Below are 17,413 nucleotides of genomic sequence, written 5' to 3'. Positions count from 1 at the left end.
AAACTAAATAATGAAAGTCATTGTAATTACTTATTCGGTCACGACGCTCAAAACAATAGTACTACCTAAATAGGAAATAATATTAATATTTTAGAGACAATATACTCGTACATATTAACTAAACTTTTTCGCTCTCAAATTACCACTTGTAAGTAAAATATGTAATGTAGGTACTTGGATTCAAATATATATATATGAAGTGGATTAGTGTAACCATTGAGAGATCGAGATCCGAGATACAGAAAAGCTCGTTCAAAGCATTCGCCTACGATAGTGATTTTATGTTACTGTGTTTTACATCACCTACTTACATGAAAAGTCCAGTGGCAAAATGACAGAACAGACCTATAGTCCATTTTAAGAGGTTAAAAGAATATACATTTGAATTTTAATTTAACGTAATTAGGGACACAGCTTTACCATAGAATGAAAGATGATTCATCTCTGATGAATAATTTCATTCTAAGAAATAGCTGTGTCCCTACCTACGTACCTAAGTAAAATAAAACTTACAAGTTTATCTTAAGCCTATGCATAGGATGAGTTACCTAGTTACCTATGTCTGACCATATTCTAAAACATACTGTACCCCTAGGGTAAACTTATTCGAAAACGAAACGTGACGCAAGCGTTTGCGTTGTCTCATTTTGTATGGGATTTTGAGTTTACAAAACGTCCCGCTTGGCGCGCTGTTTCTAAATCCCATACAAATTGAGACTTAACGCAAACGTGTACGTCACGTCACGCTATCGAATAAATCTACACTAGGGGTTCAGAACAACTTTTACAAAGGGACTAACTAAACTCGAAAACGTGTGCATTTTGGCGAATCAAACACGCCACGTCAAAGTCGACGACGTCACGTCAAAGTTTCCTTTGGAACAGCTGTTTTCCTTCACGACTTCGGCTTGGCTCCAGAGAGAAAGCTGTTACTATGAATTTTTGCCGTATGCTTGTTTTCCACCGACGTAGTATATATATATATATATAAACCATTTCGAAAATGAAGGTTTCCTTTGTTTGTTGTGGAATATTCCTAAAACTTGCGAGATAATATCCATTTTTTAAACCTTACAACTTGCATATCTGTATGTATGACCTGCATATTCACCCCTTTTTATTAATGCATTCAAAACCTGGTAAGTTATTATATAGAATAACTAAAAAAACGGAAATGTATAAAAAATCCCTTATAATTTTCATCCGGGACTTTTCATAAACGTACCTGCCAACGGTAAGGAAGTTTGTAAACATCCGTACCCCTAGTGTAAATTTTATCGACATCATAACGTGACGAACGCGTTTGCGTTAAGTCTCATTTTGTATAGGATTTTGAGTTTCCAAAACGTCCCGCTTGGCGCGCTCTTTCTAAATCACATACAAAATGAGACTAAACGCAAACGCGTACGTCACGTTTCAAAATCGAATTTATTTACACTAGGGGTACTGAATAGTGCCAAACTTGTGTCAAACTGTGTTGTATGTGCAGGGACGTCATCTCGAGCCTATGCGGTCGCGGCCGGCAAGGCTGCGGCCCGCGAGTGACGTAAGGTGTGAAAGTGCGGTGCGCGCGCGCCGTGCTGCAGTTGTATCACTGACGGCTCTCGCGGCCAGCGCATCGCCCAACGCCGCCGGAGACACCCGCAAGTTACGTGAGTACCGACTCTGCTAATCCGACTTTGAGTGCGGGCGCATGCGATTTTTTTTTTTAGGTTTCGGATGCGAGTTATTTTTATCTGTTATTGTACTACATTTTGTTGAAGCACTTGTTTTCAAAAACCTTTAAAAAAGTAAAGGAGCTATTTATGGTTCAAATACCTACTTTTCGACAAATTTCACTTCCCAATAAACATATCGCAGTAGTTTCATTATCCTAATTCATATTTGGTAAATTTACACTTCGCAATTAATTTGTTTGGTTAAATTATCATTTGGCATCATTTTATTTGGCATACATAAACATATTATTTTTAAAAAATTCTAGCAATAAAATAAATAATATGTACAAGTACATAGGTACTATAACTCTCTCAATTGAGATGTAAATCGTATGCCATGCAATATTTTAGAAAATGTAAGTTATGCGTAACGACCTTTGACTAAATAATACGTACTTAGGTACTTACTAGGTAAAATTAAACTTGACCAAGTAATTATTTGCTAAGCAATGACTTGCCAAAAGGGTTTTGCTAAAATATATTAGACATATGTAATAAAATTGTTTTGATAGGTAATATTATGCCAAGTGTTTACTTACCTGTAATTAAGTATCTATTTAATATTGTGTTTGCCGAAACTTGTTATGTCACGTCAAATTCTTGTTTATTAATGAGCTAGGTCTAATCCGGAAAATATACCTTACTTAAAGTAAGTTTATGTCCTACGCCTAATCGTTTACTTGTCGTGTATTTAAACCTCCAGGAATAGCTGTCTTTGGAATTATCTAATAAGATATCACTACGCTCTACTTACCTATAATAATAAATTCAGTTCATTTGTTTCGTACCAAAAACGCAAATCCCAACCTGGGGGCAAATTTGTGAATTGTGAATTTCAAACGCTTGATTCCGTGTGGTCCCTTAAATTCAATTCACGAAGACGTGTGTCTTGACTCGTAATATCATGTTATTAAAGGTTACATTTGCCTAATCTGCGCGTCAATGTGGATGACACGAACTATAAGTATTTAAATTCTACCATAGATAAATATGTAAAGATAGAGTGCCCACCAGTAGTGACATCTAGAGTCAACTAGCGATTTAATCAGTACTGCTACTTGACAATAGATGTCGTGATTAATGAGAAGTCTAATGCTCAACAATTTTCATCTAATATTATAACCGGATTAACCAGAACTCTAATTTCAACTCCTCGTAATATTAGTTGCAAATAGTTGAGCAATACACTTTTCGTCAGTCGCAACACTTGTGACATCTAGTGTCAAGAAGTGCTGATAAATCCGCTACTTGACGCTAGATGTCGACTACGAAAATAATCAGCGTTTTGGTAAGAACTAAGAATAGGTTGAGTGAGCACTCTATGCTTACTTATTTCCCTATGATTCTACTAATAAAATTGAAAATGAGTGGTCAATACATACATTCCCAACTTCTATCGCTTGTATTTCAAAAATAGTATTTCGTCGTTTTACACAGATTGGCAAGCGCTCGGAATTAAAAAATCGGCCCCATGTAGGTATTCATTAGTGTTAGCGGTAGTACGCTGTACCGTACGGTAATGTACGGTACAGTACATTCATTGCTATGCAGACGACAGTACTGGGGATGCCTATTACGTTACACAGGCCGTGCCAACATCCCTCGTTCCGTGGTGCTGGAGAGTCGTGAAAAGCTTGTGTCGAACATTGAGAGCACTCTATCCAGAGTTTCGGTGTGGGGTCGGGACAATCTAGTCCGATTCAACCCCATCAAGATACAAGTTTGAGCGTTTACCGCTAAGAAAACCCCATTTACTATGGCCCCGCAGTTCTAAGGCACAGCCCTTACCATGTCAGGGAGTATTGGGATCCTCGGTGTCGAGATCTCCAGTGACGTCCAATTCCGTAGCCACCTGGAAGGGAAGGCTGCGCTGGCATCCAAATAACTCGGTGTGCTCAATAAAGCGAGGCGATACTTTACTCCGGGACAAAGACTGCTGCTATATAAATCGCAAGTCAGACCCCATATGGATTATAGCTGTCACCTCTGGGCAGGAGCACCTGCATGCCAGCTTGGACTCTTCGACTCAGTCTAAAGGCGCGCTGTACGAATCGTTGACGATCCCAAACTCACAAGCGGTATTGAACCTTTAAGTCTAAGGAGAGACTTTGCCTCCTTGTGTGTGTTTTACCGCTTGTACAATGGGCTGTGCTCTGAGGAATTGTTTGACATGATGCCAACGGCCACTTTTTATCACCGCCCCGCTCGCCGTCGGCAAGGTGTTCATCCTCACACCTTAGAACCTAAATGGTCGCATACTGTGCGGTTCAAGAGGATTTTCCTCCCGCGGACGCTCCGGCTGTGGAATGAGTTCCGAGGTTTTTCCGAGGGTCTACAGTATGGGATTCTTCAAAAAAGGAGTGTACAGGTTTTTAAAGGGTCGGCAACGCGCATGTAACATCGCTGGAGTTGCAGGCGTCCATAGGCTGCGGTGACTGCTTACCATCAGGCGGGCCGTATGCTTGTTTATAAAATTAAAAAAAAAAAAACGCTAGCAAACTGAAATTTGTGTTAAAAGCATAAAAATCGGTACGATTGATCTTTAGGCCATTTCAATCAATTAGACCCGGAAAACCCAAAAAAAATAAAGAATATAAAAAATGCCTCTCCCCCCCCCCCCCCCCGCTTATCTCCGAAGTTTACAGAAGAAAATGGATGAAAATTTTATATATATGTCGGGGTATCGGGGGGCCGAACAGGCGTGTCTGAAGGCGTGTCTGACATATTGATGTCGTGTGGGCGTGCACGTGCAGGTTTCCACGAAATAATAAATCTCACGATACAATCAAATCACTGTATTCCTTGTTTTAATTAACTAACACCAAAAATATTCGATGATTACAGAAATAAATCACGATTAAGAGCCAATGGGTTTGTAAGCGACCATCTCGTGCGGGGCGCTGTCAACGAATGACGACCCGCGCCGCCATGACACTTACAACTCCATTCGGGACTGCCCGCTCTTAGAATCTATCAACTTGTCAGTGTCAATAACAATCACAATAACCCGTTTAAATAATTTTACAATTCAAAAAATAATCGAATCAAATAAAGCGCGCGCCGTTACGGCCGTCCTGCATCATCACACGTCCTCGTGTGTATCGTCTCTGCTCTCTAGCTCATCTGCAAACAATAAAACCGCCAATGTACACACAGCTACCTGCTCGGTCATTCTGACCGCAATACAACATGAACAATGAACACACTAATTAAAACATTAGTATCTGATTTATTCCAGCGTAACAACTAGCATTTGTAGTATGTACCACTAAAAGCCAACTAATGCCACCAAGGCCAACTAATGCCACCAAGGCTAAACTAATGCCACCAAGGCCAACTAATGCCACCAAGGCCAACTAATGCCACCAAGGCCAACTAATGCCACCAAGGCTAACTAATGCCACCAAGGCTAACTAATGCCACCAAGGCCAACTGATGCTACCAAGGCCAACTGATGCCACCAAGGCCAACTAATGCCACCAAGACTACCTAATGCCACCAAGGCAACATTATGGCATCCAAGCTGCTTATTTCCACCAAGACTACAATACTGCTCAAGTCTTTTACCATAAAACATACAAAATTAGCAACACCACTTGTTTGTACTCACCAACGCCGTTAGGGCATTCTGACTCTATGGTACTTTCGGTTGTTTCTAACGCGGTATTCAACTCCAATGGAACATAACAATCGGGCATTCGTCGTAGACGATCATGCGCGTATTTGTACGTTCGATTAGAATTCAATGCCTTTAGCAGATATCTATCACCATCAAGCAACTCAGCCACTCGAAACGGACCTTTAAATTTAGGTTCCAGCTTAGTTTTATTACGTTCGTGATTTTCGATCAAAACATAGTCACCTACTTCAAAATTCTTTACCTTAGCTTTCCCTTTATCAAACCTATCTTTCTCTATAGAGGCATTCGTGTTTATGGCTCGGGTCGCTTGCTCTCTTATAGTGTCCAAGTCAATTTCGGTGTCATCCGTATCTAAAGTCATTAATTGCAGAGGTCTGGCAACCTTTCCTATCAACAGTTCGAGAGGACTAGCCCTAGTAGTGCGATTAAATGTGCAATTTATGGCTAGTTGTATTTCTGGCAATGCTGCTTGCCACGACCTATGGTTTCCGGTTTCAACAGCTGTAAGCATGTTCTTTAAAGTTGACATCACACGTTCTACTTGCCCATTCGCACGACTGCTGCCTGTAGCTATTAGGTGTAGGTTTACGTTATGAGTCGTACAGAAATCTTTAAACTCCTTTCCAGCGAAACACCTACCTTGATCTGCTATAATGCGTGTAGGAGCACCGAACAAAGAAAGACCTGCTTGCAACGCTTTAATAGCGCTTTTAGCGTCAATATGTAATGAATGGTGCAAGAGTACATATTTTGTAAATGCGTCTATTGTTACGAAGACATATTCTTTTGTGTCTCTTTTACCACTCAACTTCCCGGTTGCGTCCATGTGAATAGTGTGCCAAGGTGTGGTTACTTTAGGAATTGGATGGAGTTCAGCTTGAACTTTTCCAGAATGCGATTTAGATACCCTACACGTTATACAATTGTCCACAAATTTTCTTACGTACTTGTTCATATTAGGGAACCAATAATGACAAAAAGCTTTTTCTACTGTTTTCTCCCAGCCTAAGTGCATAATGCTCTCATGCACATGGTTTATGACTGCCCACTGAAACGGTCTTGGCACGACCGGTAACCAAACACTTCTATTATTGCGCTCTATTTTGCGGTGCAAAACACCTCGCCTGATTTCGTATGTCTTAGCAATTTCGTCATTAAGCTCATCAGTATTAAGTTTCGTGATAAGAGAACTAATTTCATCATCTTTTTGTTGTTCTGCCTGAAGCCAAGAATCAGAGATCTCTGTCAAATAAACACGCTTCTGTTCTACTTTTGGAATTTGCTGTGTTGACACAGGAAGGGGATTGCGGGACAAGAAATCAACGTGACTCATGTTTTTACCCTGGCGATACTCGATATCAAACTCAAAAGTTTGTAGAAAGCACCACCAACGGTGGACACGTGGTGTGAGGTCTACTTTCGATTTGGACGCCTTGACAGCATTACAATCAGTGACTACTTTAAACTTACGCCCGTGCAAATAGTGCCGGAAGTGTTTTATGGCATTCACAACGGCTAGGGTCTCTAGCTCGTATGAGTGATACCGAGACTCAGCGCTAGAGGTTCGGCGGCTATAGTATTCGATCACGCGTAATTTACCATCTACGGGTTGCATCAGTATAGCTCCATAACCTTCAGCGCTAGCATCAGTATGCAGCTCAATCGATTGATCAGGGTCAAAAATAGTTAGAACTGGTTTATCAGTGAGAATAGTGACAATATCTTGCCTAATTTTCTCAAATTCTGGCGTCCAAACAATTTTCCCTTTTCCGGATGTCAATCTATAAAGAGGGGCCGTCTTTTGAGAAAATCCCGGTATAAACTGCCTAAAATATGAGGCCAGCCCAATAAATTGTCTTAACTGCGTAACTGTTTCGGGTGGTGCAAGTTCTGTTAACGCTTTGATTTTTCTGGGGTTAGGCCGTATTTCACCCGCAGAAACGTGATAGCCTAAATATTCTACTTCCGTCTTCAGAAAAGCGCATTTCTTTAAATTTAGCGAGAAACCGGCACTACTTAAAGCCTCTAGTACTTGGCGCAACCGATCTAAGCCTTCTTCTACTGTACGGGAGGGAATAATGACGTCATCCAGATATACTACGGCAAACGTCTCACTTAAAGGACCTAGCGCCCTATTTATAGCACGTTGATACACCGCAGGAGCGTTCCGGAGGCCAAACGGCATAGTAAGATATTCGAACTGCCCGTCCGGTGTCACGAAACTAGTCCGCTCTATCGAGTCCTTATGAACTGGTATCTGATGGTACCCACTTGCCATGTCAAGTGAGGTAAAGAAGTTGGCTCCTACTAGCCGCTGAATTTGATCAGAAATAATGGGAAGTGGGTAACGATCGGGCACAGTGTTATTATTAAGTTCTCGGTAGTCTACGCAGAGTCGGTCAGTACCGTCTTTCTTTTTAACTAATAAAATAGGGCTCGAGAATGGGGAACAACTTTCTTGAATTATGCCCGCGTCCAAAAGATCTTTAATTTTATCACGTACTAATTCCCTCTCTTCTGAACTTAGCCGATACGGGCGTCTTTGTACAGTACGATTTGGGTCAGCTAATTTGATTTCTAATTGCCCGGTGCTAACTCTACCAGTTGGAGTCCCTTCCACGAAATGATCTGCGTTTTGATCGAGTAACGTCAGTAGCTGTCCCCGGAAGTCGCTAGGAATGTCGGTATTAATGTTTTGGAATCCATTTACTTTAGAACCTACTTCACAAACCGCTATCGTCTTAATTTTCTTAACAATAAGTTGATCCTCAGTCATTTCTACTGAATACCCTAACGCCAATAAATCTCGCCCCACTTGGATTGACTGAGATATGCAATCATCAGGTACAGTATAGAAAAGCAATTGTATTGAGAACCCCTGTATGTTGACCGTGGCTAAAATTTGAATACTGCACTGTAATCCACTAGATCGTTTATCTATGCCAAGTAGTTTTACAATATTTTGCTGGCGCTTGCCAGGGAATTTCTTAGCTACGCTTTCTTTAATAAGAGAGCATTCAGCACCCGAATCAAAACAGAATGAATACTTCTCACCGTGATTAGTAGAGAGTTGGTCTGAAGCTTGCTTGACAGTGCAGATATTTACTCGACGCTCCGCAATCGCTTCGCTTGATTTATCTTCTTTCTTCATGCAGCGCGTCGATATGTGTCCTTTCTCGCCACAGGAGAAACACGTGAGCGAAGATGTTTTCGTAGGAACATCAGCCTTATTCTTTGATGTCGATGCTTGAGTTGAATCATTGTTAGCACGGCAATCAATTGCCAAGTGACCCGGCTTGTTGCATATGTAACACCTCCGTAATGAATCAACACGGGGTCGTTTAGCATCATTTTGTGTCAACGGTTTATCCTGTGCCGCAGGCCCTCTTTTACGATAAGTATAGGCCATCAGTTCTTGTTGCATTTTCACTCGCGTATCGATTTCCGTAGTAAAAGCCAGTCTTTGTAGTCGTGGATCAGTTTTTGATACATGTGCTAACGTTACAGCTATCGCTATCTGCTCATTTGATAAAGAACTCCATCTATTCATTAGCGTGCTTAAAAATCGATTAGCGTATGATGCTAAACATTCACCGTCATTTGGGTTCTCGTTGAGCAGCCTGAATAATGTAGCAGCAGGTGTTTCGACGTAGTCAAAGCGAGCGAGAAAAGAATCTTTTATCTGAGTCCAGGTTATCCCAGCAAAACTATTCTGGGCCAGCCATGACGCTGCCGTGCCTTTAAGCGCTCGACTCAAGGCAATGATTAGGTTGCTACTAGTTATCTCTTTTTCGTGCATGCACAAATCCACGGTAGCGCACCACGCGCGAGCATCGCTGTCTCGAGATTCAGGATTAAATTCAGGAAGCACTAATTTAGTATCTTTGACACTAGGCTCCTTAATTGTACGAATCAGTTCCATCATTTGACGTTGCTGCATTTCAAACAACATTTTCCACATTTGATTGTCTGTACTATTTAAAATAACATCACTCTGACCTGTAGCGTGATCCTGCGCCGTTTCTGGTAATCTCACTTCCGATGTCGGGGTATCGGGGGGCCGAACAGGCGTGTCTGAAGGCGTGTCTGACATATTGATGTCGTGTGGGCGTGCACGTGCAGGTTTCCACGAAATAATAAATCTCACGATACAATCAAATCACTGTATTCCTTGTTTTAATTAACTAACACCAAAAATATTCGATGATTACAGAAATAAATCACGATTAAGAGCCAATGGGTTTGTAAGCGACCATCTCGTGCGGGGCGCTGTCAACGAATGACGACCCGCGCCGCCATGACACTTACAACTCCATTCGGGACTGCCCGCTCTTAGAATCTATCAACTTGTCAGTGTCAATAACAATCACAATAACCCGTTTAAATAATTTTACAATTCAAAAAATAATCGAATCAAATAAAGCGCGCGCCGTTATATAAATGAAATGAAATTATAACATTACTATAACCTTTACAGGAAAAATATAATCAGACCTCTATCTTTATAACTTTTTTTATAAAAAAAGCATTTCCGGATTCAGTTTGCAATTTTACCAACTTTACGTGTGTTTATTACACTTGAAATTTCTATTAGATTACATTAAAGGCACCCTTTTTCAAATAATAGAACAATTTTTGGAATCGGTTCACAAGATAGAGAATTATCCTCGAAAAACCAACATACATCCATTACATGGCGCAAATTAGTTGGACAATTTACCGATAGATGGCGCTGTACACAATCATAGTTAGTACTTCTGATCAAAAGTCTTTCGCCTTTATAGTTACACAACATAATTCAAAGTTTGTACGGAACCCTCGGTGCGGGAGTAAATCGAACTCGCACTTGACCGGGTTTTTAAATTAGAATATTAATAATTATCAAAACATACCAAGTTTGCACTTCTCCAAATACGATGAGTCGATAACGTACAATTTTGTTGTAAAATAGACCTCTTATTATACCTATTATTATCCTCATCTCTAACCCTAAGAAAGCAATTTTGAATATATTTACACTGAGTTTTTTTTATTTTTCATTAGTTACATACTGATCTATCAATTAAATATTAAATAAATAAAGCATACAATTATTATTTAGTAAAACTGGATGGCCCGCTTCTTCTCTGCCAACGTGGTGCGGTGTCTATGTAAGAATTAACTGCAAAAAAACTTGCGTTTAACGATCCTTCCTTGAGCTTACACTCGCCCCCCCCCCCCCCCCCCCAAATATCAGATATTATTCTTACTTAAAGCTTAGATATTACCAAAGGAACACGTAAACCGAATGACATTATATGTACTCCTATTGAGTAATTAGATTGGGGTATTATCACACTTTGTAATCATTATTTTTATACTTAGATTATAATTAAAAAAAAAACGTAATGAAATATTTTCAAAATTGCATTCTTGATATTATTTGAGGTATATTTTACAAAAAAAAATTGTACGGAGGAGCCCAAACTTGGTATGTTTCGAAAATTATTTTTTAATTGCATTTTACTGAATTTCGGGGTGTACGGTTACATAACGAAGGTAAACAGACAGCTTGATAAGAAACCACATCGGTGTCAAACTCCGTCGACATAAATTCAAAACATTCTAAGCTGCGCCAATAACAGAGTTCTGATTCAGACGTTCCTTTCCTTCATCAGGGCGCCTAGCCAACGTGCCTTTGCGCGTAGCGAACGAAACACAACTGTTCCTATCGCACTGTACTACTTTTTGGCTATTTATAATTTCAAGACGTAAAATTGGACCTTACTGATCGCAGTTATAGCACAACTCAGATCAATAAAGCATTTCAGCCATTAAAAAAAGTGGCTGTGACATAATCGGACAGACAAACGGACATGACGAATCTATAAGGGTTCCGTTTTTTGCCATTTGGCTACGGAACCCTAAAAAGGTTTAAAAATACTTTAACTAGATGGGCCCTTAAATAAGAATATGAGTAGTACCAGGAGCAAGGAGGAGGAAAAGCACGCGAGGAATGCGGTTTTGTATAAAAGTTGTTCGTCTTGAATATTTACTAGTCTCTGGTTTTAATGTGCTATATTGTGGAATAAATAATGCAGGATCATCAATGAATCATTAAATTTAATTACCAGTCAAAATGTTTACATAATTCCCAATTGCTATTGCATAATAACACCAAGCACTAACAAATACAAAAACAATCAAACCAAACAACAACAATATGTCCATGGGAAGTAAATCTTGCATGCATACCCTGGAGTCTAGCAAGTAAAACCAAGATAGCACACACGCCAGAGACGGTCCGATGGTAACAAAAAGAATTATAAAACACATGAACATTACAATGTAAAAGCCTACCTTCAGCAACGAAGCGTGACCCGATTTTAAGCAAGGTGCGATTAGAAACATAAAACCGCTTACTGCCAAAAGGCCACTAGTGAAGCCAACGCCACCGACTGTTGGCCACTTGGCTTGTTCTGGGATTGGCCCTATATACACAGCAAACTTTTCTTCGAACATCGCCAGGAATACAACGACCGTCAGACCGCAGCCGCCGGTGACTAAGGCTATTAACGCTATACAGCTCTGGGCAACTTTCAGTGGGATACAGTTGCAGCATTTGTTAACTGGTGGTAGATTTTGTAAATCCATCTTTTATAAAATATTGTGCAAATAAACTAGACTTGAAATCATGACGTAAAGTGTATTTTGATTTCGGGGACTTTGACATTAGGTATGTGACAATCTTTGGCTGTAGGTACATGACGTAAATGAGAGAGGTAGAGGAACCAAATAGTATTATAGGCTGGCAAACCATTTTTTCATCAACAGTAGAATTTCACTCTTTTGGGGTTATAAAACTAGCTGAAAAAGACATCTATGATTCTCTCGGCCTGTGCCACAGATAGTTCTGTGACCTATGCAATGCTCCACTGACATCCGACAGAACATACGCAGTGCGACGAAATTAAAAACATGTTTATAGGTATACCTAATAAAATTAATAAAACGTCCGTACGAAGTGAATTTGGCTATCAGGGCCAATGGTAATTAATAGTCGAGGAAGGGATGCTCCCAATTAACTTATCCGGTGATGGCCGGTGAGCGGGGGTATTTGTGTAACAGACTGATTTAACCTTTACAACCACATTCTTGGCATATATTCCACAAATATAAAATTACAAGACCAAAATCTTAATGATATCAAGTATCATTTGAAGTAATATGTGATTCCGTAACTTATTTGCCTTTGTAACAGTTTCTCCTGAATTTACTACTTTATAGTCCGCTAATCTTAATAGGATACGGGAGATTTAAATATGTTAGGAGTGAGGTGAATATAGCCGTCTCGCTAATGGAAGTGATAAATGTAGCCTAAAACTAGTGTGACAAGGACAACTCTAGGTTAGGCCAAAGAGTAAACTAAGGGTTAGGCGAAACATCCTGTGTCCAAAAAAACGATGTTTCGTACTCGACTGTTTCTTCCTCCAAAACTTAACCAAATCAAATTAAATTTTAAGATCTACCTAAATGGTAATAAAATTATCTGTGTCGGACTGTTTTGCTTTTTAGACTAATTGATGTCAGTTTTGAATACCATGCCGTTTTGCGAATATTAAAAGTTCACTAGCGCCTTAAGAAACAAAAATATAAATAAAAGCAAAATAATCCGACACAAACTGTGTTGATAAAAACATTACTCTAGTTTCAAAAATCACGGAGGAAACAGTCGAGTATATTTGTATAGAGAAATGACCACTCCTGTTGCCTCTTAATAGAAAAAAAGCCAGGAACAGATCCATGACCAATCGCCACCCGGGTGAAAAAACTGCCGCTCCGTGCTGGGTTGAGGAAAAAAATCGCCCTTATAGCATAATATATATACTCTTTAAATATGAGAAAAACACTACAAAAAAATTACGAGATAAATAGTAATATATCATTACTGTGTAAGTATATACTCTGCATACAATAAGGTAGGTAATCATTAGTACCTACGTGTTACATCTGCGAGATGTAATCTATGCGCCAAAGAAAATGGCGTACCACCGCGAGTGTTTAAAGTGACGTTTGAAAAGAATCTAAATGTGCTTAAAACAAGAGTTTTTCGAATTGGATTGTTATTATATTGTTTTTATTATTTTTCATGATATTATTAGAATACATTTTCATAACGCACAAAGGCATTTTTAATTTTTATTATTTTTTAAATTATCTGTCACATGCGAGGTATCTCGCCAGTAGTTGGAAAAGGAACTAAACGCAATGAAGTACGTGCACTTCATTGAGGTTTGGAAACATTTTGTTAGAGATGCCGATTCTAGTACTACTTATACCTCAATAAAACGGACTACGCAATGTACACATTACGCATACTTTGCGGACATAAAGTGGTGCGTATTTTTTACAAGTTCATTTTTACAGCTGATGAACTTTCTGCCGCGATACAACCGCATGACGGTTTTTTAAACTATCATCAGCTGGGAGGCGATGACTGACGAAATATGCTCCTTGCCCGCGGTCTATATTTAAGTATTGGTATACTCAAATGGTCGCTACAGGCCGATATAAAGCTCAGTAATGGTCATGCTTTTTAAATTTTGTAGTCTGCTTCTTTTGCACTCATGAAATATTCATATACGCGATGGCTTCCCTTTTACACTTCGTAAGCGGCATTCTAGGCCTGAGGTATATTCATGCCAAATTTTAAATCTAACTTTTCTAATGGTGATTGGATATTTCATTGTTTTCCTAGAATGTTCTCCAACGCCGGTATCGTCCTGCTCTGCATTGCGAGTTGCCTCTCTGCGCCAGTAGACGACCCTATTCGGGTGGAGCTCCCGGTGTACGACCAACCGCAAGCCAGCTCCGACGTTGATACCGTTCCCGTCGTAGCTGATCAGCGCTCAGAATCAGCCAGAAGTGACAAGTCGATTGTCGGGAATCTCATTGCGCATAAAATTGATGAGCTTGGCAAAAGGATTGCACATAATCACAATCATAATCAATATAATCATGCACATTTGGCACACTACGTAAGTGTCTCTCTATTTTTGGCTCATATAATTGATTTTCTGGAAATTGTCAGACAATAACAGTTTTGGGCGCTGGCCGACATCAGAAGTATGGAAGGTACCTCCACCTTCCATACTCAAAAGTTAATAAATATTTCAGCGCTTCACGATACATACATATAAATGTCCGTGACACTACCTATTACTCTGTGCAGAATATGTGGGTACATGTACTACAGACATTACCGATAACTTTTTCGGGCTATTAACAGCGTACTTAAGCTTAGACGCTGACATGCATACTAGCAAAAATAGCATAAACGGAGTCTTTAATATATTTAATCACAATTTTTAGGGTTCCGTAGTCTACTAGGAACCAATATAGTTTCGCCATGTCCGTCTGTCTGTCCGGCCGCGGCTTTGCTCCGCGATCGTTAGCAAAAAGCTGCAATTTGGCATGGATACATAAATCAAGCATAGCGACAGAACGGTTAAATAAACCTACAAAACAAAACATTTTTTTAAGGTACCTCAATCAATCGATCTATCAAATATTTTATTTTGTTGATTACAAAATGTTTTCGCTTTCGCTTTGACCCAATGGTGTGAAGTATCGTTGGATAGGTAGTTCTTACAAAACGAATAACCTACTATGTACAACTGTTTTTTGTTAAAGTAAATATGTCCGATATAATTATGGAATTTGGTCACAAAATTTCATGAGAATCGGTTGAGAATTGCGACCAGCAGAGAACATCCGGACATACGAAAGCAGATTGCCCGAGTCAAAAACCCAAAACGGGGACCGTCGCTATAAGGCTTTGGTCAATTATTATTGATAGAGCCGGACCAAGCAAACTCAGCATAGTATTTGCAAAGACAAAGTGAGGCGTTGTCATTATGAATGTCAAATTTCTACGAAAATATTATTTTTCTAATATCACTCTCACTTTGCAAGATGAGCTTAGCGCACTCTACATATACTTTATATTTTCAGGAGGGGGCTGAATATTTAGCAACGGGATATTTTGGTGCACCAGTGACGACGCTTGAAGGCGCTATCCTTGAATCCGAGGGATATGGCAGCAAGAAATTATCACTGAAAGAAAATTTACACGGCATCGTCGCAGGACTCTTACAAGTACTATAAAACTTATTTAAAATAACGTTTTCACCCGACTGCGGGAAGGGTTTTGATTTCCGAACTTACCGACAGTTGAATTCATAAATATGTATACACATGTATAGTTACTCCATGTCCTATTTGTACCTTACGTACCAATACCATACATTTGACGGGCCCGCCCCCGCAAAAATCGGCAGACTGTTGTACAGGAAATTACAGACAAGGTGCCTCCAGTTGTTAAATCCTTCAAGGGCTTCAAGTGCTTTAATGGAAAACCTGGTTAACTAACACAAAATCGCCAGTTCTTCGAGATTTCAATTATACAGGTTTACTAGTTTTTGCCCCGGAACTCGATTGTTTAGTAACAAGTGGTTCCTCGTAGTAAAAAAAAACACCTGAGCTAAGTTGTAGACGTACAACGTAGTAATCATATGTATATGTTATGGACCAAGTGATAAATTGGGCATTTTTCATAATGCGGGCATTATGAAAAATAGCCAATTTGATAATAAATACGCAAATAATTAAATTGCCTGGTCATTATTACATATATTAAGGTTGAATTAACTTTTACAGCCAAAACCTATAGTGGATACCATAAAGGAAGAAGAAAAGTATGGTAACTCGGGCGACAAATTTATCACAGCTGGAAGAGCCTTAGTCAATGGAGCGGAGGGTGTATCCAACCTCGTTAACTCGGTTCTCGAGGTGAGTGATCTCTTGCTGTTTCTTAAGGAGCCCACTGATTACCAGTTCGCCAGACGGTATTGGCCTATCAGTTATTCGCAAAAGCTGACAATCACGAATAACTTGTGACTTCTTGGCTTACCGAGGGACTTAGTCAATTTGTGTAAGAATGTCCCTATAGTATTTATTTAACTGATAGCTAGGCCGATATCGTCCGGCGAACTGGTAATCAGCGGGTCCCTTTAATATTTGCTACCTATAAATAATATTATGACATTTTTTCTAAATAAATTTCAAGTGAATACGTAAATCCATTTCGTTTAGTAAAGATCCTAAATGAAATAGATTTTGTAAAGTTATTCGGGTTATTCGGACCCATTCTGTAGCAAGGAATTCTCTATTGTCGTCTGATTTTCCTTACAAACATGATCTTGGTCCAATTATTGGCCCCTCCATAGTAATTGATCATTCTTAACAAGTCCTCTATTTGCTTGTTTATTTCTGTTTTGTTAAGAGTGGCTACAATTACTAATATGGAGGAGCCAATAACTATAGCAGTCACTCCAGTCAGTCCAGTCACCCTACTACTGAATTAGAAAACTTTATCTTGCCCTTGCCTTGCCAACCGCTGGTCTGGTAAAAGAGGGACAATAAAAAGTGGCTGTGACAGAATCGGACAGACAGACGGACATGACGAATCTATAAGGGTTCCGTTTTTTGCCATTTGGCTACGGAACCCTAAAAAAGGTTAGTGCAGTTTTTAATAATTATGTTATTTTCAGGTACCAGGGACAATATTCAAGAAAATAACAAGGATCGCAACCGAAAAACTTAATAACTTAGGAGGGAAAATAATTGGGCTCTAATATGTAGTTTAAACCTTGTATTTACGACACTTAACTGTTAGTTATTAAGATTAATGTAAATTATTTAAGCGTAAAATAAATACCTATTCACACCCAACAAATGCATTATAACTTGAGGCGAGATAGTTGTCCCGGCCGCTGTGTGGTAATATCGAGTCGATTTTTCCGTTAGGCTCCATACTTGATGCAGCGCTTGACGTACGGAGTCGGGCGCGATATAGCAAGGCAAGCTAAAGGGTCTGGTTGTCAAATTCAGTTACCAGTGTTACCACAAAACATATATGGAGGTATCTCCGGTGCCATTTTCTCCGACTGTGTCTTGGACTATACAATACATCGTATAAGTACCTCTACAATCAACGAATCGTTGGTTTAAATAA

General features: G+C 39.6%; 1 protein-coding gene across 2 annotated transcripts; it reads left to right on the top strand.

Annotated features, from left to right (window-relative positions):
• The first annotated feature begins 1,516 nt into the window (after nt 1–1,516).
• Nucleotides 1,517–17,134, top strand: LOC133516699 (uncharacterized). 2 transcript variants are annotated; one of them, XM_061849720.1, is made up of 5 exons: nt 1,517–1,652; nt 14,096–14,375; nt 15,352–15,495; nt 16,057–16,188; nt 16,950–17,134. In XM_061849720.1, exons 2-5 carry the CDS (start codon nt 14,097–14,099, stop codon nt 17,031–17,033), a joined length of 639 nt encoding a protein of 212 aa, XP_061705704.1. In that variant the 5' UTR covers nt 1,517–1,652; nt 14,096; the 3' UTR covers nt 17,034–17,134. The 2 variants fall into 2 exon arrangements, with proteins under 2 accessions (XP_061705704.1, XP_061705702.1); XM_061849718.1 differs by lacking the exon at nt 1,517–1,652 and having other exon boundaries at nt 13,879–14,375.
• The last annotated feature ends 279 nt before the right edge of the window (nt 17,135–17,413 follow it).

The sequence above is a fragment of the Cydia pomonella genome, chromosome 1, assembly GCF_033807575.1.
Source record: "Cydia pomonella isolate Wapato2018A chromosome 1, ilCydPomo1, whole genome shotgun sequence".
Taxonomy (NCBI): Eukaryota; Metazoa; Arthropoda; class Insecta; order Lepidoptera; family Tortricidae; genus Cydia; species Cydia pomonella.
This window is presented reverse-complemented; position numbering and strand designations above follow the sequence as displayed.

Bases quoted from the DNA above. Each gene is read 5' to 3' on its own strand.
- LOC133516699 (XM_061849718.1), top strand. From the start codon at position 14,037: ATGCCAAATTTTAAATCTAACTTTTCTAATGGTGATTGGATATTTCAT. The intron at 15,496-16,056 runs GTACTATAAAAC...TAACTTTTACAG, and splicing joins TCGTCGCAGGACTCTTACAA to CCAAAACCTATAGTGGATAC. The intron at 16,189-16,949 runs GTGAGTGATCTC...TGTTATTTTCAG, and splicing joins TCGTTAACTCGGTTCTCGAG to GTACCAGGGACAATATTCAA.